We start from the raw sequence: 21,924 nt of genomic DNA on the forward strand, positions 1-21,924 counted from the left end.
ATTGATGTTAAATCAACTAAAATTTAATAATATTAAGGGGTTCCGAGACGAACAAGCAGCTTGGCGGCAAGCACGTATACTTCAAGTAAAAGCAAAAAATATAAAGTCACATCAAGCCCGGAGCAAGCACATAAATGCTGGACGTTCAATATATTATTATGCTTGAAGCAAGCAAAAATCCAAGTGCTTGCCGCGAACCTGCTTGTTCGTCTCGGAACCCCCTCTGAACAATGACAACACAAAAATTAATACATTGCGAGTCAAATTAGCTAGAATAACGTAATAATTATGATTTTCCGTTCATATAAGATCAATAAACTCTGTCACCCTTTTGTTTGCAATTGATGCGTAAATAAAAATGCGCGTCTAAAAACTTGATATGGGAACGTTCACCGTATTATGTAAATCATGATTATTTATTTAATGGATTAAAAATTCATAATTTTTGTCATGCAGTGCAGAAACACAGTTTTAAAGTACAACAGTTTTATATTTTACTTTCAGGCTTTCGAAAATTAGGGCACATAAATGGCGTGACAAAACTAAGGGATAATACTTTAGTATGTGAATGTGTCCCTTCTACACTACTATTATAAAGAGGAAAGATTTGATTGTTTGTTTGTTTGTCTTGAATAGGCTCCGAAACTACTGGACCGATTTGAAAGATTCTTTTACCATTGGAATCCTACATTAATTTTGCTGAACATAGGCAAAATTTTATTTTGGAAAAAAATAGGGTTCCGTAAGATATTGGGGATTTTCGGACGCAAGGTGTAAAAAATCAACCAGAAATGTTACTTTTTTCGCGTACGTTGCCTAAACTATAAAAGATAGAACCATAAAATGTTCTAAGTAATTGTTGATCTTTTAAATATCTACAAAAAAGTCCGCGACACACTATACCTATCTATGTTGAGTGAGGCACAATAACCATTTTTTTATTAAAAAATCTTGAAATGTTTTTGGACTACATTTAAATGCCTTTATTTTACTCATGGCATTAATTCTTATCAAAATAAATTATTTAAAAATCAATGTCCACCCGTGCGAAGCCGGGGCGGGCCGCTAGTATAAAATATAGAGCGAACTCTATATAGGTGTCCCATACACACCCTAATGTATTATCACTTGGTTTAGTTACTTAGCCTGTGCTGTAATTGGGGGTTTTAAGTTGAAGTTTTAAGTTTTAAGAAATCGACAACATCTGTTGTCAATTTTACTAATTACCACCTTGTAACAAAACCTTATTCGGCCCCGTGCGAGTTTCTTACGCCGGTTCTTCTCGCCGGGTTAGTTCCTGAACCGGTAGCAGACACCAGTAACAACGACGTTCTGAAAGTATTTGATTCAAATCTATTCAGTAATATAATAATTTTTATTTTATCCTCTCCACAGATCCGAAGATCTTGGACTTTTACAAAGCGGAGATGGCGTATGGAGTAGAACGGTTCTTCCTGCTGACTTACTGTCTGGCTTGCTGCTGGTCCGGTGCCCGGGGCAAGGACAGCCTGCGGATACTACGGGGCTGGGCCGAGCTGGACTTCGAGTTCCCAAGCGATGCTGACAGGGACATCGCCATGAGCCGAAGGTTCTACGTTCCCGGTGCCTCCGTGCCGATTGATGTTGATATGAATTATAGACCTCGTAAGTTTTTTGTACTAATGTACTATCAGAGTAATTAATTCATACGCAGATGGGGGACCTACGTATACGCGTTACGTCAAACCCAGCCACAATTAACATTGAATTGACATGATCCGACCAAATGACGTTGGTCTTTCAACTGTCTAGGAATCAAATTCCTCGATTGTACTATCAGAATAATTGATTCATACGCAGAAGGAAGGCCTTGGGAATTTGGTCGGGTCCCATCAAACCCAGCTACAAATTACGACTAACATTAACCCATCCAAATAAATTAGATCCGTCATCTACCTATGATTTATTATTTGTTATTTATTTATATTTCTTTCATGGTTCATAATTTATTATATTTTGGGTTTTCTCTCTATTTTGGTCCATCTCAATTAGAGATGGCAAAATGTCCTTAAATATTTTAGGGAGTGTATGGGTCCCCTGTATAGAGTTTAGCGCGCGTTCAGACGTGCGCGTTTTCTGCGCGTTTTTTGCTCGCGCGATTGACGTAATGGCGAGTAATAGCGACATGTGAAATTGCTATGAATGATGAATCCGCGCGAGCAGAAAACGCGCAGAAAACGCGCACGTCTGAACGCGCGCTTACTGTGAAAGTCGCAGGGCAGAAAAACCATTTTTTTTCACTTTTGTATAGGGAAACTCATGACGCTGGGACGCTTTCCTATACAAAAGTGAAACAAAATTGGTCTTTTAGCGCTGCTACTTTCACAGTGAAGTCTCTACAGGGAAACACATACACACCCTAAAGTATTTTTTGTTACATCTTGTATACAAATAAACGCCACAAGCGCCCGGTCATTTGTCATCCATCCATGTAGACAAATAACCGTCGCCAGAACCAACGTCATACCCAATGCCCGTTTCCCTTCAATAATTTCTACCAATATTGAAACTCCTACAATAATTATTTCTCTTCAAATCAATATCCTGATATCATTATAATTTATACTTCTTAAGTAGAGCTTATTAATTACATATCTACTAGGGTGACCTTACACCAAAACGCGGCGTAGCGAGGCGCGACTTGATGATGCAACTCAGAAAAATATATAAAACTAGATGACGCCCGCAACTCCGTTGCGCCAAAATTTGTTCATCGCGCGGGAACCGTACATTTTTCCGTAATATAAAAAGTATTATATTATGTCCTTTTCCGGGACTCAAAGTATCTACATACCAAATTTCAGCAAAATCGGTTCTGCGGTTTGGGCGTGAAGAGGTAACAGACAAACAGACAGACAGATACACTTTCGTATTTATAACATTAGCATGGAATGAAACATCAAATAGCGTGATGAATCTTGAAATTTCAATTTTGTATCGCTAATATCCAAGTAGGGACAAATTACAACAGTTTTAAAAATATAAACAAGCTGGTTTTCGATTTCTAATAATTTGAATATTTTACGAAAAAAAAAAACTGGTCGTTTTCGACACGTAGTAATAGCCAAAAATAGAAGATCAAAAGCAAATGTGAAATTTTATTGATATTAAATAATGCCCGTTGGAGACGAACTTCTTTGGGTGTGTTTGGAAGCTAGCCGGTTTTATTAACTATTTTTATTTTCATAAGGATGTGGTTTATAATAAAAACAAGATAATCAGTTATTTTATTACCGACGTCCTAACCACAAGTAAATTACGAAAATCCGATAGTTTTTTACTGTTTAATGTGAGTATTAGTTTTATTTACGACTTTTTATATAAAAAAACTAGGTATATTCAACCGTCTAGTCGCCGGTTGCCGCCAAATCGAAATAACAACAAATAAAATTCCTTTTTTTACTGACTTCCGAAAAGGGAGGAGGATCTATGTTTGGCTGTGGATTTTTTTTTCACAAAACAAGTGAGTGAGTCCGTGGAACAGAAATTCGAACCCTGCTCGGGCTTTCCCACAGTTTTAGGATTTCATAATTATAAATGCTTAATGCACCATCGAAGAAATTGATTCCTAGGCAGTTAACAGACCAACGTCATTTGGTCGGATCGGTTAATTGTGATCTGTTGGCTGTATTTCACGTAACGTGATCAAACTACGTAGGTCCTCCATCTGCCTAGGAATCGACTTCTCTGATAGTATATTATGGGAACTGTATTTAATGGGAATACCAAAAATTGAGGAATATTAAAGTCCGCAAATTCTTCTAATAGAAAAACAATACTCTATAATTAAAAAAGTATATCCAAATTCATCTATAAAGACATTTAGCTCGGTGTTGCTATTATTAAACACATATTATTAAATATACTTGTAAACGTAACTAACATTATGTTTTCGAGCCTTGAGTAGTGCAGACGTGTTCACAGTCTTGTTCCGACATCTTCATACAAAATTAAACCGTATACCGCTTAACATAAGTCACAATTTGACAATTTTCTCCCCGACGTGCATCGATCAAAGAGTAACATCGAGACAGAAGCGCACAATGTTTCGATCACCGGTCAACGAGGATAAATATGCTTCTAATCCCGAAATACGAAAATCTTTGGAAGAATGGAATGTGACTTTACGTTCAAAACGGAAGCACGACGCTGAATTGACGGAATCAATTGAAGGCATCACATCCAAAGTTATGGCTACTATGGAGGTCTGGAAAGCGGAGTTTAAAAAAACTTTGTTAAATATAACAACTGACTTCAACGCCACAATAACGGCAGATATAGAAAAACTCGGCGAGTCTCTCAATACTTCTCTCGCTGAAATTAAGTCGGACATAAGCAATATGCATCAGGAATATCGAGAAGTAAAAAAACAAGTCCAGTCTCTGGAGCTAAAACAAAAGGACACTATTAATCAAGTAGCAGCTATTGAAAAGTCTATATAGTTTCACAGTGATCAGTGCGATACCCTAAATAAAAAGATGGATTCAATAAATATTGGAAAAAAGACTATTGAGACACTAGAATCCAAAATAAATATACTATCAAATGAAAATAATCGCTTAAAGTTGGAATTGAATGCTAATAATCAAAGAGAAAGACTTTTGAATTTGGAAATTGTCGGAGTTCCAGAACAAAAAGGCGAAAATTTAATTGACATCTTTTATAACTTAACTAAACATTCTGGCGTTAATATCTCACAGGATGATGTTCTTGAGATTAACCGTATAACGCCGATACAGAAACAACAAGGACGTCTAAGAAATATCATTGTCAAACTTAAATCTCGTCTTTTAAAAGATAATATTATATCTGGCATACGTAAAAACCGCCTCTCCGCTAACGTCCTGGGATTCAAAGGCAACGAATCTCCAATATTCGTGAACGAACATCTTACACCACTGAACAAGTTACTTCTGAAACAGTGCAGAGAGGCTGCGAAACAAAAAAACTATCAGTACGTGTGGACAAAACATGGCAGAATTTTCGCGAGGAAAAACGAAACCACTCAAGCACTTCAAATCATACAAGAAGCAGATGTACTGAAGATTGTTTAGTCGGCGTTCATCACATTAAAATCATCAATTATTTCTGTAAAGTATTACTGCATATCTCTAAAAAAGTTTTCTTTTCACAACTCGCATGCTCAAAGTTCTTAAAATATCTACACTGTAAAATCCAATTATTTTCACAATTCGCATTTAAAGTTCCTAAAATATCTACAGTGTAAAAATCAATTCTTGGTTAATATTGTAAAAGTAACTCTCGGTACAATTAGAATATTATGCATTTGTTCCTCTAGTACGATCACTTACTCATTGGTATATTTAAAAGCAAGCATTAATATTTTTTCTCAATCTACCCACACAATGGGTCATGCGCTAAACAAGGGTGCATCACTTTATAATACCCATGATATAAATAATATGTCGAAGGCTTGCACTTTATTCTCGTTCATAATTACCTATAATAAACTCATGATGTCGTCAAGAATTAATTATAACAAACAATTTCACACAACAGTCCTGGTCAACTTATTACATAGCATATTAAATGATAGTAAAAAATCAACAATTGTGAATCTTATAATTCCTCCAGACACACAATTGATGATACTGAGCTTGCAATCTACCATAAACCGAAAATTATCCAAACGGCCCATACCTAGTCTTATACGTGTAAAGCACGCACTACTGTTGATCGTATGTAGTGTAATTGTAGTCATTAGTGGACCGGTTTGTTCGATGTGGTACTACTACTCAGCTGTTGTCGCCGCTCGGCGCGTACGCCGTACGATTATTGCACTTACTAGCCGCCGGATCACAGTTAAAACGTTAACATTTTTAAATGTTCGTAATAATGTAGGTTCTTACAATTACTGCATTTATTTTAATCCACATCTCAGGTACATAAGTAAGTTATTTGTGATATTATACTGCACACCTAAACTTATAGTACTCTACGTGTTTAAATGTTCACTTTCGATATATTTTTATTGGCTCGTCTTCACAATTATAATACATTATTACCTCGGTACCAATAACAAACTGTTTGGATTATTATACTATAATATTATTAATATATTCTTCGTTTTTAATGACCGTGAAGCGATTTGCGACTACTTATATTCTTCGATAAGACGATACAGACTGGTATATAACCTCGAACGTTTTAATCTTCGTTTCTTAAACATTTTAAAAATACTTATAGGTAATAAAATAATAGATATCAAATCTAATTTTAAATAATATGGAAACTAACGAATTAAACGTCTACTACCAAAACGTTCGGGGCTTAAGAACAAAATGCGAAGATCTGAGACTTAGCATTTTGAATAATGACTACGACGTAATAATATTAACTGAGACGTGGTTACACGACGGCGTATTCGACGGCGAGGTGTGCGACGACAGGTACGACGTGTTCCGCGCCGACCGCGACCCTGCCGCCAGCGGCAAGCGCCTGGGCGGCGGCGTCGCCGTGCTGGTGCGCCGCGAGCTGGCGGCCGTGCCGCGCGCCCGTGACTGTTCCAATATTGAGACGCTGTGGGTCACTATACCATCGAGTACGTGTTCCTCGACTACGGATCTGCACTTCTGTGCAGTTTATATTCCACCTAATCCGAGACGCTTGCCTAGCGATTTAGAAGCAATCGGTAAAGCGGTTATCGATATGGTGGAAGTCTGCCCGAATGATAATTTTATTATAATTGGGGATTTTAATCTGTCTTGTTTTCATTGGGACGAGTACGGTAGCTCCCTGATTAGGAAAGGATCGGTGGAGATCCAAACTGCAGGTACAAAATTATTAGATCTTCTTTCTTTTAGTGGCCTCCGCCAATATAATATTTTAAAAAATCATTGTAATAACACTCTAGATCTAGCTTTTTCAAATCTCCCATTGAACTTAACCCGTGTCTCCGTACCCCTTCTCAGCGAGGATCGTGCTCACCCCTCTTTTTCATTTACCGTACTGGATTTAAACGTCACACCCTTACGCGAGGCCGCTACCCAGAAGTTTAATTTTAGAAAGGCGCCTTATACCTCGATTAATGAACACTTCAAAGAGTTCGATTGGTCTGCCCTGTCTACGGACACTCTAGATAAAGCAGTAGACTTTATGTACGATGTTATTAATCGCTGTGTCGAGTTACATGTACCCGTCAGTCGAATCTCGGGCAAACGTTCATACCCAAAATGGTACTCGCCTGCACTTATAAATATTATTAAAGAAAAATCTAAGGCGCACGGCCGCTGGAAGAAATATGGGAACAAATTAGATTATGACGAATTTGCTTTATTGAGGTCGAGAGACCATCGAATTAAAAAAATATGTCTTCGTGACTATACATCAAATTGTGAACGTAATAATTATAAAAAACCATCCGAAGTTATTTTGGACATATATTAAAACGTTGCGAAGAGGCTCAGCTTATCCCAAAAAACTAAGCTTAAATGGAACTGAATACACAGACGGCCAAAAAATATGTGACGCTTTCAGTTCTTTTTTTCAAAGCGTATTCGGTACGCCTTCTGGGCCTCAAACTTTTCATCAATTGTCACCTTCAGGCGCTGACATTGTTTCTAATTTTCAAACTACAGAATCTGCAGTAATAAAAATTTTAAAATCCCTTGATACTAACAAGGGCGCAGGCAGCGATGGTCTACCGGCAATATTTTGGTCCCGTTGTTTTGATTCGCTCTCTCTTCCACTAACAATATTGTATAATCGCTCTCTAAAAGAAGGAATCTTTCCACGTAAGTGGAAAGCTGCTCAAATAGTACCGATACATAAAAAAGGTTCGCGTATGGACATAAAAAATTACAGAGGAATATCTATATTGAATGTACCGGCAAAAGTTTTGGAAAAAATTGTCTACAATTATATATACCCCATCTTACATCAATCAATACCCAATCAACAGCATGGCTTCTTAAAAGGTCGCTCCACTACTACCAACCTGGCTTGTTTCTCTAGCTATATCTTAGAAAATATGGAAGGTGGTGGCCAAATTGATGTAATCTACACGGATTTTGAGAAAGCCTTCGATCGTGTAGACCATGATATTCTTTTTCATAAGCTACAGGCTCTCGGCATTCACGGAGACTTGTTACGATGGATGAAATCATACTTGTCTAACCGGTCACAGGCTGTGGTCTTGGGAGGCTATCGCTCGGATTTCTACTGGCGTCCCCCAAGGCTCTCATTTGGGTCCGCTCCTTTACAATGCATACTTATTTGATATTGGATTATATATAAAAAACTCAAATTATCTAATGTACGCAGACGATAAAAAGGTTTTTCTTAAAATAAGAACACCTATGGACTGTATCTTGCTTCAAAACGATTTAGACAATTTACTCTCGTATTATGCATTGAACAACATCACAGTCAACTCTAGTAAATGTGAGTGCATCACCTTTACTCGAAAACTAAACCCTATTACTAATCACTACAAGCTTGATGGAATCGTCATTAAAAGAAAACGTAGTAGGTATCAGGGATTTGGGTGTCTTTTTAGATAGTAAATTCATGTTCTCGACCACATTGAGAATATCATCTCGAAAGCTCACAAAAACCTTGGATTTGTTCTGCGTAGCTGTAAATCTTTTTCAAACCCTACAGCTCTTATGTCAGTCTACTCAGCTTATGTCAGGAGTATTCTAGAATATAGTTGTCCTATTTGGTCTCCACACTACATTATCTATAAAAGCCGACTAGAGAGAATACAAAAGAAGTTTATTAATCACCTGAACTATAAAAGCCGGAAATTCTTTAAAACTTATGAAGATTCCTGTGATTCACACAATCTGCTAACTTTAGAGCAGAGGCGTATTGTCCTGGATATGGGCTTTCTTTACGATATTTTAAATAATAGAATAGATTGTCCACACCTTGTATCTCAAATTTCATTTCGAACCCCAAAATACCGAACCCGTAAGACCCCACTACTGCATGTTCCGTTGCATCAAACAAATTACGCACAAAATTCTGTCCTAACACGTATCACTCATGTATTTAATAAGCATTTCAGTAATATTGACTTATTTTCTCACTCTAAGGCTAAATTTAGAATCCAAGTAATAAATTCGGTAAAAAGCCTGAAATTATGACTAAAGAAATAATATTATTGCTTGCACAAGTCTTCTTAATTAAAATTAATTCAAATTAGTTAATATAATTTAAATCAAATACTTACATAAAACACAACTAAAAACACCTCGATATTATTAAAACCTGCATGGTAACATTATAGTCTTATTAAAAATAAAAAAGGTTTGAATATTATGTGATATATTAAGTCTATGAACTTAACAGTACCTGTTGTGCTATAGGCCTCTTGGATATCGTTGCTAAGCTACGGCAACGCCGCGGGTCGGTTGACGGCGGAAACTCGTGACCGCTTTTCTCATATGATTCTCATACAAGTCACTTTTGCTGATCGCACTCTGACGGACACGTGTTGCCTGAATCTGCCATTCGCCGGGCCACTAGAGATATCCAAGAGCCCTATACTGGTTAAATTTCTCGACCAGCCTCTTCTTTCTAGAGTTTTAACTTTCAATATGAATATTAATGTGCCTTTATTATTTTAAGGTTTTAGTTTGTACTACATAATAGTTATATATGGGAAACCTGTTATTGGCTTTATTGTTTGTTAAACGCTCTATGTAATTTTTTTTAAGTATGTAAGCTGTTGGTTTTCATAATAAATAATAAATAAATAAATAAACATTAATTAAAAGCTATGTCGCTAAATCGTACAGGATTTTTTGCACCAACCAGTTAAGCCTTCCAAGAAAGTGTTTGTGTAATTTTTCATAGATTCGCGCCATGACAACTATAGGGACCAATTAATTAGCTTATCCAATGGTAAACCTAAGGGTCACGTCGCACCAAACCGAAACGTTTCGCTGCGGTAATTCTTTAAAGTTTCTCTTTCATTTAATATATCGATTTAGATTTACTCTACAAAAAGGTGCATATTTTGGCATTTAAACTATTCCAGTGAATGTTGATTTTCTTGCTTAATAAATAAAGTTTAATTTAGAATAGCTTGTTTAAAATTACACTAGCTATTTGACCGAGCTTTGCTCGGTATTCGATAAAACACGAATAAAATGACATTTTCTAAAAATGATTCCTAGCTAGATCGATTTATCGCCTCCGAAACCCCCTATATACTAAATTTCATGAAAATCGTTGGAGCCGATTCCGAGATTCCAAGATATATATACAAGAATTGCTCGTTTAAAGATATAAGATAGCCTCGTTTCGTTTCGTTTCTGTGGGAACTAATATTCTATAATAAATACGTATTTAATAGTCACAATTATTTCAGTAATAGCTATTATATAAGCAGAAACGTGTAAATTATAACCATATGAGTAAAACGTTGAATTGATATACAATTTAAATGTGGAATGTTAAGGCGAATCTGAAAATGGTCGTATATCGCATTGCTTAGGAATTACAAAAGCTTATGGGAAAATAATATAAGTATGCAGCATAGCCAGCCTAAATATCTTAGCAAGGGCCGAATTGTCAACATGTTTCAGTCAGATTATAGTCAGTGTTATAGACCCACGAGTTTGACCCAATTACTGAAGAATGATACTTGTTGTACTTAAGTCATGTCATACTTAAATTTTTGACCCAATTGCTTGTATAGTATTTGGCTATAGATATCTGGACTTGAGAAAATTAGTTTAGTACTTATCTAACTTCTTACTCAACCTTAAGTAAGTGTTCTCTTTTGTTAATGTGAGGACAATGAATAGGAGAAGGAAAAAGAACACAGCACAGATTTGAGATTACTAAAGAGTTTGGTACTACGTGAGTAGCTTTCGGCCCTCAATACTAAATGAAACGTTAAAGGCGCCTTATATTTTTGAGTATATTTTACGGCCTTTCTTTGACAAAGATTCACCGAAGAATGCTATAACCTTTTTCACTCTTCAGCACCTCAGAAGTCTCGTATGTTCGTGACGATCCCGCGCTTCGACGAGGGGCGGCCGGTGACGTTGGGCGTGGCGGAGGACGACGGCAAGATCTCCCCCTACCCCGACTACTCCTGGCACGACAACCAGGGCTCCAACTGCGACGGCATGACATCCGTCTTCAGAGTCGCTGTGAGTTTAACGTAAATGAGAAATGTGTTAAATGATATAAGAGTACTTACACAAATTCTGCTATTTGAATCCAACTTTAATTGGGCTATGCAGTAAATATGAATAGTAAAACTATTCTAATTGTATGTTATAGTTTGGTGTAAAATTTGTAAATTTTAATTAAATTACTATTTGGTACAGGGAAAAGGTGGTAATGTGGCCCCTGCACATAATATATTGCCCCCCTTCAATATTTTAATGTTTTAACAAAGCTACCCAGTATAATTTTTGGTGCAACGGGATGCTCGCGGCATGCTACTAATTATTTAGCACCGTACAAATCCAACAGAGGCTGTCAAGTTCGATTGTTATTTGATCGAGTTCAAACTTGCGACCGGCGAAACTTATTGTGTGTGATTTTATTACGATAGTTGTAAAGAAACAACAAATAAGTATTTGGCTTTTGTGTTCAAACATCGGAATTCGGACACATCAAACTGCTCTCCTACGGAATTTAAAAGGTAAATATAAAATTAAACATTTAATAAATATTTTGGTACGTTTGTTTAAATATTAGCAATAATTGTAATCAAGAAAAGGATGGTACGGCCGTGCCACTTTTTTGCTCGACATGGCGGGGGCACTGCCGTGCCCCCAGATTTTGGCCCCTCACATTGGTCGTAATGTGGCCCCGGGATGCATTACATGTAAGAGTGTTACATGTCGTAGAAGACGTAACCACGATGGAGAAGGTGCTGATAGGAATGCCATTTGACGCCAGAGAGACACTACAATATACAGCAGTAGCTCTGAAACTGACATAGACGCCATGAACACTAATTATGACGACTCATATACAAATATATTATGGTTCCTGAAAACGCGGACGTGCCGTGTATGTTCTGCGACACAGTTTATTCCAATGACAGAGCTAGAGAGCCATGGGTACAGCAAAGACTTATAGAATTCTTTGGGGTACAGTATCAAATTTTTGACATAAGGGCTATGTAGCCTGTGGAGGCTCCGAAGGTGACTATTACATTTGTGATTTTTGCCGTTAAACTAAGTTTCACTTGTGCAATACATTTAATGTGACCCCCCAGGCGGTCACATTCCCATCGCTTGATCTCAAATCACCAAATGTGATTGATTAAGAATAATTAAACCTTTCGATTATCCTGCACGAGTTTTATTTGTTCCCTAATAAGACATGTTTAAGCAAATTAATAAGAAGTGCCATAATGTATTTTTAGGTGTCTGACTCCTATATTTTTTAAATAATGCTTGATAAACAAAGTGGGGGCCACATTACCACTTTCTCCTATAGTCTATACTAATAATTCGTTTAGGCGCCATTTTCAGACAAGCAACAAGCACATCAAACTATCTTCTTTTGAAACGAAAGTCTAAAAATATTATCCTTCCCTCCGCACCTTTTTCAACGTAGTTGGGTAAAAAACTCCATTTAATGACAGAAAACTATACAGTTAATTTGATAAACATATTAATATTTTAGTATTTGGTTAAAGTCAAATCTACGTTATCATATTCGATCCTGGTGTTATTCTAACGGCTTCATATTGTTCACAGATAGACAAATGCAATCGTCTCTGGGTGATGGACGCGGGCAAGATCGGGGACACGGCGCGGTGTCCACCGCAGCTGCTGGCTTTCGACTTGGACACCGACCGCCTCGTGTTCCGACACAAAATCGATAAAGCCCAGACACCTACGTCTCTGTTTATTACTCCCGTAAGTGTATATATTATAGACAGTAATACTGCTATTTAGTTTTTATAACACTTAAAACACTTATAAGATTGATGAAATGAAAATACGTAGGGTTCGACTTTTAAATCTCTTTCATGAGGCAAGAAGAAAACGTAACTAAACGCACGGGGCATGATATCGGTAGATCAGAGATCAAGCTTGGTCGTCGTCATGACACGTAATTGATAGCTGTTGTTTGTATGTTATTGATAGATATTGCACACATGCGCTAAATACTAAAGTGCATGTGTATAAAAAATCCAGTTGATTCTTATCAACTGGATTTTTCCGCGACTGTGGTAGGCCGTAGGACCTATTCGGTGGACGCCCCCTTCGTCCTACATTCGCTCGCAAACCGCTAGCATGAAACGGCCTAAAGCTGCGTTTCCACCAGAGATGTATTGCTAGGAATGTGTTTTTGAGAGCTAATCGAAGCTTCATTCACTTGAGCCTGCCATGACATCGCTCAGCGCGGCGATGCTATTGGATCTTAAAAACACATTCCTCGCAACACATCTTTGGTGGAAACGCAGCCTAAGGGAGCGATATCTTATGTATTCCATAATCCATAATATGATATTCCCAGGTGGTTGATGTGCGGGAATCTTGCGGTGACACATACGTGTACGTGGCCGACGTGACGGGCTACGGACTGCTGGTGGTGGACGTGATGCGGAACCGCTCCTGGCGCGTCACCCACCGCCTCTTCTACCCCTTCCCGTCGTACGGAACGTTCACTATTGATGGTAAGTTGAGTCGAAAGCGGGACCAAGCACGAATTCTTAGTGACAGAAAATTACACGGTTTTGAGTCAAAACTTATGACTAAACATTCTCATACTAAAATGTTTTATATGGAGTTCCGTGGCCATTAAGCATCACAGTTTCGAATCTATTTGCATACATATTCGCGATAGGCTAACATTTAGTCCTAACGAAAACTACCAGCAAGTCCTTTTCTGTAACTCTAACAAGAAAGTATACCTTTATCAAACATCTAGAAATAGCTATAATGATGTGAGGAGATCAAAAAAGCTTTCCGTTAGATAAAAGACAATGAGTTTCTAAAATACTAGAGTAGCAATGTCTTACAAAAGATTCTCAGAAATGCGTAACCACTTTTTTGTTCAAAAGACAATGTCAAGTCATATATTCGTTATGTCATTATGTATGTGAGATATGCCTGCAGGCATCTTCAAAGTGGCAACGCGTTGCTACCGTAAACTTCCAATCTAGTTACGTTAGTAACATAGAATATCATTGATAAAAGAGTCATGTTTGTATAGAGATATGTATACATACAGAGGCATGCAGCATCTTCAAATTAGTCACTAATTTTGAAGAGCCCGCTTATTGTAAATGTTATAAAGCAGATGTTATAACTAAACCATAACGAATCGTAAGTTATACAACTAGATGTGTTTAATAAGGAAATCCACCTCAATGCCGAGTGGACGATTCAAACTAACGACTTAATTATACTTAAACTATTTTAATCATTGTTCTATTTCTAGACAGCTTAGTAAATGATCAGTGATCTTCATTAATGACTCATCATTTTAGGACAATAATTACAGTTTCCCTTCGAATTAATTATAATTAGTCAATAATAGGATAGTCTATAATTATTATACCATTGACTTACATAGCTATTTTATTTTAGAACTTGGTTCTACGTTTTGCCATGTTAGATAGTTGTGTCTGCCTATAGCATGCACAATGCACATAGGTTATTGTAGAGAAATATGTCTACGTTCTAATCTCAACGAAAATATTTTGGCTCACAGGGGGGTGAGCCAAAATCTTTTCGTTTTCGCTTCGTTATAGAATCGCCGATGAAAATGTATGGAATTGACATAAGCGTTCGTTAATATTATGACGTTGACGTTCGACTCGTCTTATGTCAATTCCATACAATTTTGATAATATAACGAAGCAAAAACAAAAAAGTTTCGGCTAAATGGCCAGGCCCTTTAGCCAAGATTTTGAATCGCTTCTTTATAGAATATGCGATTAAAATGTATGGAATTAACATAAGCGCTCGTTAATTATGAAGTTGACGTTCGACTCAATCAATCAATCTCCAGGCGAGAGTTTCGACCTGATGGACGGCGTGATCGGCATGGCGCTATCTCCCTACAAGAAGGGCTACGAGCGCTACCTGTACTTCCACTCGCTCGCGTCCACCACCGAGAACGTGGTGCGGACCAGCGTCATCCGCAACGCCTCCTTCATAATGGACTCTAATGCTGATCCTAATTCCATTAACGTGAGTATTTTGAGCATGACTGTTAGACTAGGTAACTACTGTTAGTCAATCAGTCTGATTGAGACAGACGAAAGAATGATCGTGTAACCGTGTGATTGACGGACTGATAATTTTTTTATTATCTACTTTCCGGCCATCATTCTGTCATCAGTTTAAGGTTGATGGACTGAACTGATGCCAGACTGACCGTTTAAACATAGTTTAATAAGTCAGTCATTCATGCTATTGGTTTATCAGAGTTAAGGATAGTTATTATTGCACTTGTGTTATTCGCACACTTGATCTATAAAACCACTCGGCAACCTAGACCGAAACTGGTGTGGGAAGGAGTATTGTCAATAAAAAAATCACCATAATTGGTTTAACGGTAGCAAATTTTAAAATCAAACTGAAAGTTTATATAACGTTATTTCTACCTTAGATATGCACAAAACTTTTTATTCCGTGGAAATTACATTGTTTGCATCACATACTGGCATTCCAATAAATCATAGTGTATCTAACACCTTGAGTCCTAGACCTAGATAAATACATTACTCATTCACAGGTTTTCCCCGGCCGTCGGCCCATCCAATCCGCGGCGGAAGCGATGGACAGCAACGGCATCCTCTATTTCGGCATGATGGATCCACCGAGCATCTGGTGCTGGAACTCCCGCACCGAGTACACCCCTGATAACTTCCACCAGATCGCCGTAAACCAGGAGACTCTTCAGTTCGCGAGCGGCGTCAAAATCGTCACCAACTTGAAGAATCAGGAGGAGCTCTGGATTCTGACGTCGAGCTTCCAGCGAGTGATGACTGGTTCCATGAGCTCCGATAGAGTCAACTACAGGATACACGCTGAAAAGGTCTCCAATCTGGTGGATAAGTGCTTGAACCACCCAAAGCACCAGGGCCCGGACTACCATGCGGATCGAATATCCCCCATCATCACGAATCCTTTGGTGTTCAAGTATGGCGCTGCGTCGTATCTCTAGAGATACAGGCGTTGGCCGACCATTTACTGAACAACATCATGTGGTACGACTGGTCATATAGGAATAACGACCGCACTTAGAGAGATTTAATGTTTACTTAACTTTAATTTAATGAATGTTTGTCAGCAAATACGAATTTATGACAAAATCTTCATTAAATTAAATAATAATTGTTGAGTGTCAGTAAGTTCGGCCGTAAGTATTAATTATAAAACCTGTACAATAATGAGATTTAGTACAACTAGTATTAAGTTAGCTTAGACCATATCTATTTGTATTTTTATATCTTTAAAGTTTCTTACTTACATAATTATTAATAATGTTTTTCGTAACTTTAAATTTAATTAAATATTTATGAATAACAAATAGTTGTATTTCTTCAAATCGTTTTCAATAGGTATCTAAAGCAGCCACAGACCACATAATATTATTAACTAAGTATATGGAAAATAATAAAAACAATTATCTGTTCCAAATAACATAAAAATTGCTCCAGTAGTTCGTGAGATCCATTTAAATAATTTTCAGCTTTATAATATTATCTAGTATATATGTATTTTTGACAAACTCGAGTCTCAATCTAAAAGACTATGAAAAATATGAATACATCCATTCATACATACAAACTTCCATCTTTATAAAATTAAAGTAGGATAATAAATCTGTTAAGTGATAACTGATAACAATATCCACAATTCCTGCATGTTTAAAAAAAACTACATAATATCTCTACTAGACGAAAAAACTTTTGTCTCAACAATTTACAAATACAGTTTATTCCAAGACGTCATACTGGAAGGCCTGATCAGTTTCCATGAGCGCCCGCATGTAGATCACTAGACTTTGCAGCGCCATCGCTGACGACAGAGAGTTGCAAGTACCACCTTCGGATGACGCTACTTTCTTCACGCGGTATTGCTCCTAAAAATAATACTTTTCAAAATCAAAATCAAAATATTTATTTCTAAATAGGTTAACAAAGCTAACACTTTTAGAACGTCGCGTCTACATGAGGCCTACCATCGGTTCGAGAACTAACCCAGGGAGGAGAACCGGCGTAAGAAACTCACCTGGGGCCATCTTTTACTAAAAAGATGGAAAATTACATTACTAATTTACAAAAGCATGTAAAATGTGTTATATTTATATAGAAGCAGCTTACAGTCAGTCAGCTTATTTTTCCCAGGGTGTGCTATCATTGAGAAAATTTTACTGCTTTATGTTGGAAAAAGAAGCATCGATGGAAGATTGTTATGACAGAGTAATTTAAGTGATTAGTATGGATGACTTTATACTTAAGCTGCCTTCACAGCAAACTTATTAACAAAGTGTTCCAGTTACAGTGATACTAAAAAAGTGAATATGAATGGAAGAATACAGTTTGCAAATGTTCGATAATATGGAACAGGCAAGCAATGAAATAGGAAAGCTGATTTTCTGTCGGAACGTGGTTCACATCCGTCTAGTGATATAGTCTGCTGGATATAAGTAAAGACATACTTATGTAAATGCATGCAGACACGAGGTACCCGATAACATGGATTCAGGTTTATGGTTTAGTTGTCAAACCTACCTCTCTGTCTTTCGGTGGTGCAGCAGCAGTGGGACCAACAAAGCCAGTCAACTTGAGAAATGGCTGACGATCATCGGAGTAGCAGCCCTTGGGCTCCTGCCAGGATATTATCTTGTTCATCCACCTCGGCTTTATGAACTCGCCGTATCCTTGAGATGCGCATAATGCGACTGAAATAAATAAATAAGGTCAAAATATACTTTCTCAATTTGTATAAAAAAACCACGAAACTTCTTCTCATAGCACGGGTTTCTAAAAAGAATAGCTGAAAAAAGATAAATAAAATAAAGATAATATTAAGATAGACTACAAGTCAGTTTTCAAGAGTTATGATAACTTTGTAAAATGACAGAATTGAGTGTAACCCTGAATATTTTGAATGGCAAAGCACAAAATATTTACCGTAAATACTAAATTGAATAGCAATCACGCACAAAGCTGTAACAAAAGCTATACATACTCTGTTGCATGAACAGCGTCCTCGTGCCAGGAGGATGGTCCCATCTCTCCAACGATTTGGTTTCCTTGTATATTTGTATACATAGCTTGTATATCTTCGCGGATATGTCCACGTTTTCCATACAACCGAAGAGGCGCGCTAGGACCATTGCGCGGACTCTGCTGGTCTGTTGGTAGGCGAGACCGGAACCGTCAAATATCTGCGCCTTACATTCCGCCGTCAGCTCACAGGCTTCGTCACCCTGCATACTCTGAGTCTCCATGGCGGATATGAGCAACTGCATCATACAGACATCTGCATAGATAGGTTTCTTATCAGTATTTAATAATAGTTGCATAAATGATTGGCTGTAAGGTGACAAACACGAACTGACTTTAGTATGGCTGGATTATAGTAGTTCTACCTGTTAAATGGACGACGTTGAAACCACTAACAAAATTATTTTAAAATATAGATAGATGGTGGTTTATGTATGAGCTTCATAGTTTCAATGTGAGGTTTATATGGTGAAATCTCTATTAATAATAATAATAAATTAATTATTAAATACATTTAAAACTTCACCTGCAACTTTCCTGGTCGGCATTTTAGTCCTCGCTTCCTGGACGTACTGTTCGAAGTCAAAACGGTAAGGTTTCTGCGTGCCCATCGTGCCGAGAGTTAGCGGCTCCATTATCGTCGACAGTATCTCCAAGTTTTCAAATATTACTTTCGCAACTGATAACAAGGAAAGGGATAAAAATGTATAGAAAGGATCCAGAAAGCAGCAGTAGCAATCTAATAGGTTTCTAACGTATCCTGACTATAACGCTGTCTACAATTATTTACTAGTCTTAGGTTTCAACTTCAACCTTTTATTTCTACGCAGGGGAAAATCATTATATTGTGTCTCCCAGCACGGGTACCATGCACAGTGGACATATTGTAGTAACCTTAGGTAAGGTTAATGTACTGTATGTACGGTACCAGGGTTTGGTTAGTGATAACTTGCCTATAATAATAAAAAGTACCATCGAAGAAATTAATTCATAGGCAGTTGACAGACCTACGTCATTTGGCCCTATGTCCATTCAATGTAATTCGTATTTAAAAAACGTGAGTGGACGAATCGAACAAGTAACATTTCGCAACATACGGACAATACCTTATTATTTTCATAAAACTCGTAACTTATCTACTTCATAACCTAGATAATATATCTGGCTACACATATAGTCCACACGACGGGACGTTTTTTCATGTTACTTACCTTATTCTTTCACTCACGTCTTTTTTTATTATATCGGCTGCATTTGACGTAACAAAACCAAACTACGTAGGCCGCCACCTGCCTATGAATCAACTTCTCTGATAGTACCTTACCATATTCGTAGTCCTTACTGCGATAAACCATTTTGCTGAGGTCGGTGCTGTTTCTAATTCTATCCATACGTCTGGTGATGTTCTGTAAGTTTTCCTTGAGCTTCTCCGGCACCGATTTATCCAGTTCATTTATTGTGTATTCCAAAGTTCCTGTTAATTAATAAAACTGATCATTTACTATAATTTTGAAAGAAAAGATGTATACGTGGGAGAGTAATGCTTCGGCACGAATGGGCCGGCTCGACCGGAGAAATACTACGTCCTCACAGAAAACCGGCGTGAAACAGCGCTTGCGCTGTGTTTCGCCGAGTGAGTGAGTTTACCGGAGGCCCAATCCCCTACCCTATTCCCTTCCCTACCTTCCCCTATTCCTTTCCCTTCCCTAAATTCCCCTATTAGCCTATTCCCTCTTAAAAGGCGGCAACGCACCTGCAGCTCTTCTGATGCTGCGAGTGTCCATGGGCGACGGAAGTTGCTTTCCATCAGGTGACCCGTTTGCTCGTTTGCCCCCTTTTTCATAAAAAAAAAATACCCGATAAACATGAACTTAATATTTGTCTTAAGAAAAGGAATCTCATTGGCCTACAAAATATTTTTTTTTGTTACGTATAAAAATTCATAATACGTAGAGGTAACAAAATTGCGGTCATAGGTAGAGCAATTGCTCAAAAACTCTTGCAAGTGACGATTAAGGTCAAAGAGATACGTTTGTTAGAGCTGATGGCTGGATAAGCGGGGAGAGGTAATTTGATTATCTAAGCTCATCTAAACTCAGTGAGCATTATACGCTCCATGAATTTTGTATGTTTGTAAGATTCGTTTACACAACACGTACAGATCAAATGGAAAAATACTTGATGTTTGTACTTGTGGTTGAAATAACAATTTCAGTAATTTAATTCGGTCTCTCTGCGTTAGCTTATGATGGACCAAGCAAACATGTAACATGTCTAGGGGCATAATTGTCTGTGGTTGCCTATAGTCAACTTCGTTTATACTTACTATGCTTCGCGATCATGATGATATTCATCCATCAGACCTCAACGTGAAGAGAGCCTATCAGACCAAGTTACAACATCAAATGTAATTTCTAGTGTCAGAACGAATGGTATATGATATAGTTATTAATTGCTCTATCAGCTGTTGTGTAATATTTTACAGCAACAATAAGTACAATAGTTCGAGTCGTGAGCAAATCATTTGTTTGTAATGGATGGGCGTTGCTTTCTGCTATTATCTTAAAGCACAAAATATCTTTAAACTTTATCGATGCCCGAGCTAGGAGCACCTGCTCATTACAACTGACTTCTGATAAACAACTAAATAGGAAGTGCACTGTGCAGCCCAACATCAAACTTGTATTAGGTGCTAGGAAACCACAGACTTTCATTACTATAAGCTAATCATTGAGTAGTAAATTGTTATTACCTATAATCTCCATGGATATAAAAACAAAATTATATAACAGTACCCAACGACACTGTAAGAACCGTCGTAAGAACAATATTTTCAGTTCAAATTTCTCTACTTAGGACTGCTGGAAGAAATTACTTTTAGAAATTAGCAGTACTTGTGTCGTTTATCTTCTAATATTATGTAACTTTTAATTGTTTTTGTTTGCAATAAAGTGTAAAATAAAAAAATTAAAATAGCAACGGTTTCTAAAACATACCTCTAGCTAATCCCAAAGATATGTACCATTCAGGATCTTTTGAAGGCTTCTTTTCGTAGTATTCCAATAGTTTGTCAAGAGTAAGCGATATCCTATACACTTTTGGGACGTTGTAAATGAAATCCTGAGTATCAAAGTATGGATAGATTGCAGAAGTTCCAATCACCAGGCATAATAATACCACATATTTGTACATTTTAAACGTAACTAAGTAAAAAAGGTGCTAGAAAGTGTATTATCGTAGTTTTATGTATCGGCTATTCGGCTGCATTTGATTGGGCTGGTCTGAGCAATTAGCCTCAAAACGGGGCTATAAAATGATTTTGTATAATAATGCCTACGAAATTATATCAATATCTAGGGAAAATATTTACGGTTTACTTCTGATTTAAGTAGCTTCAACCTCGGTATTGATTTCAAACTGCATTCGTTAATTAATGAGGTAGTAAATGTCACCAATGTTAAATGTTTGCTATCCAATGCACTTCGTCTTGACTACAATTTATTGAAGAAGCAAACCAATATAAAGTAAAACAAATTAGCGGTTTAATAATTTACTATTACAATATAATAGTAACTTAAATAAAGCTTAATTCTGGTTACATTTAATAAGAAATACTTAGACATTTTAGTTAATAATAAATAATAATAATAGTAAATACTTGGGTGTCGTTTTATAAGGCTATTGGTTAT

At 37.2% G+C, this 21,924-nt stretch overlaps 2 protein-coding genes across 5 annotated transcripts in view; one reads left to right on the plus strand and one right to left on the minus strand.

The window, feature by feature from the left end:
- Positions 1-16,462, plus strand: part of LOC121732304 (protein yellow-like) — a 30,670-nt gene extending 14,208 nt beyond the window's left edge. For all 4 annotated transcript variants that reach the window (XM_042122144.1, XM_042122146.1, XM_042122143.1 and 1 more), the window contains exons 2-7: positions 1,396-1,644; positions 10,999-11,168; positions 12,738-12,899; positions 13,504-13,663; positions 15,004-15,185; positions 15,733-16,462. In XM_042122144.1, the coding sequence (XP_041978078.1) occupies positions 1,428-1,644; positions 10,999-11,168; positions 12,738-12,899; positions 13,504-13,663; positions 15,004-15,185; positions 15,733-16,164 (1,323 nt within the window). In that variant the 5' untranslated portion in view covers positions 1,396-1,427 and the 3' untranslated portion in view covers positions 16,165-16,462. The remainder of the gene's footprint in view (positions 1-1,395; positions 1,645-10,998; positions 11,169-12,737; positions 12,900-13,503; positions 13,664-15,003; positions 15,186-15,732) is intronic.
- A 432-nt stretch (positions 16,463-16,894) lies between these two features.
- On the minus strand, positions 16,895-21,518 carry LOC121732306. Its single transcript, XM_042122148.1, has 6 exons — positions 21,232-21,518; positions 19,560-19,709; positions 18,762-18,914; positions 18,198-18,491; positions 17,738-17,907; positions 16,895-17,085 (listed from the first exon to the last, which is right to left on the minus strand). The coding sequence occupies exons 1-6, from the start codon at positions 21,425-21,427 to the stop codon at positions 16,939-16,941; spliced, it is 1,110 nt and encodes a 369-aa protein (XP_041978082.1). The 5' UTR covers positions 21,428-21,518; the 3' UTR covers positions 16,895-16,938.
- Positions 21,519-21,924: the final 406 nt, after the last annotated feature.

Source organism: Aricia agestis, chromosome 12, assembly GCF_905147365.1.
Source record: "Aricia agestis chromosome 12, ilAriAges1.1, whole genome shotgun sequence".
Classification (NCBI taxonomy): Eukaryota; Metazoa; Arthropoda; class Insecta; order Lepidoptera; family Lycaenidae; genus Aricia; species Aricia agestis.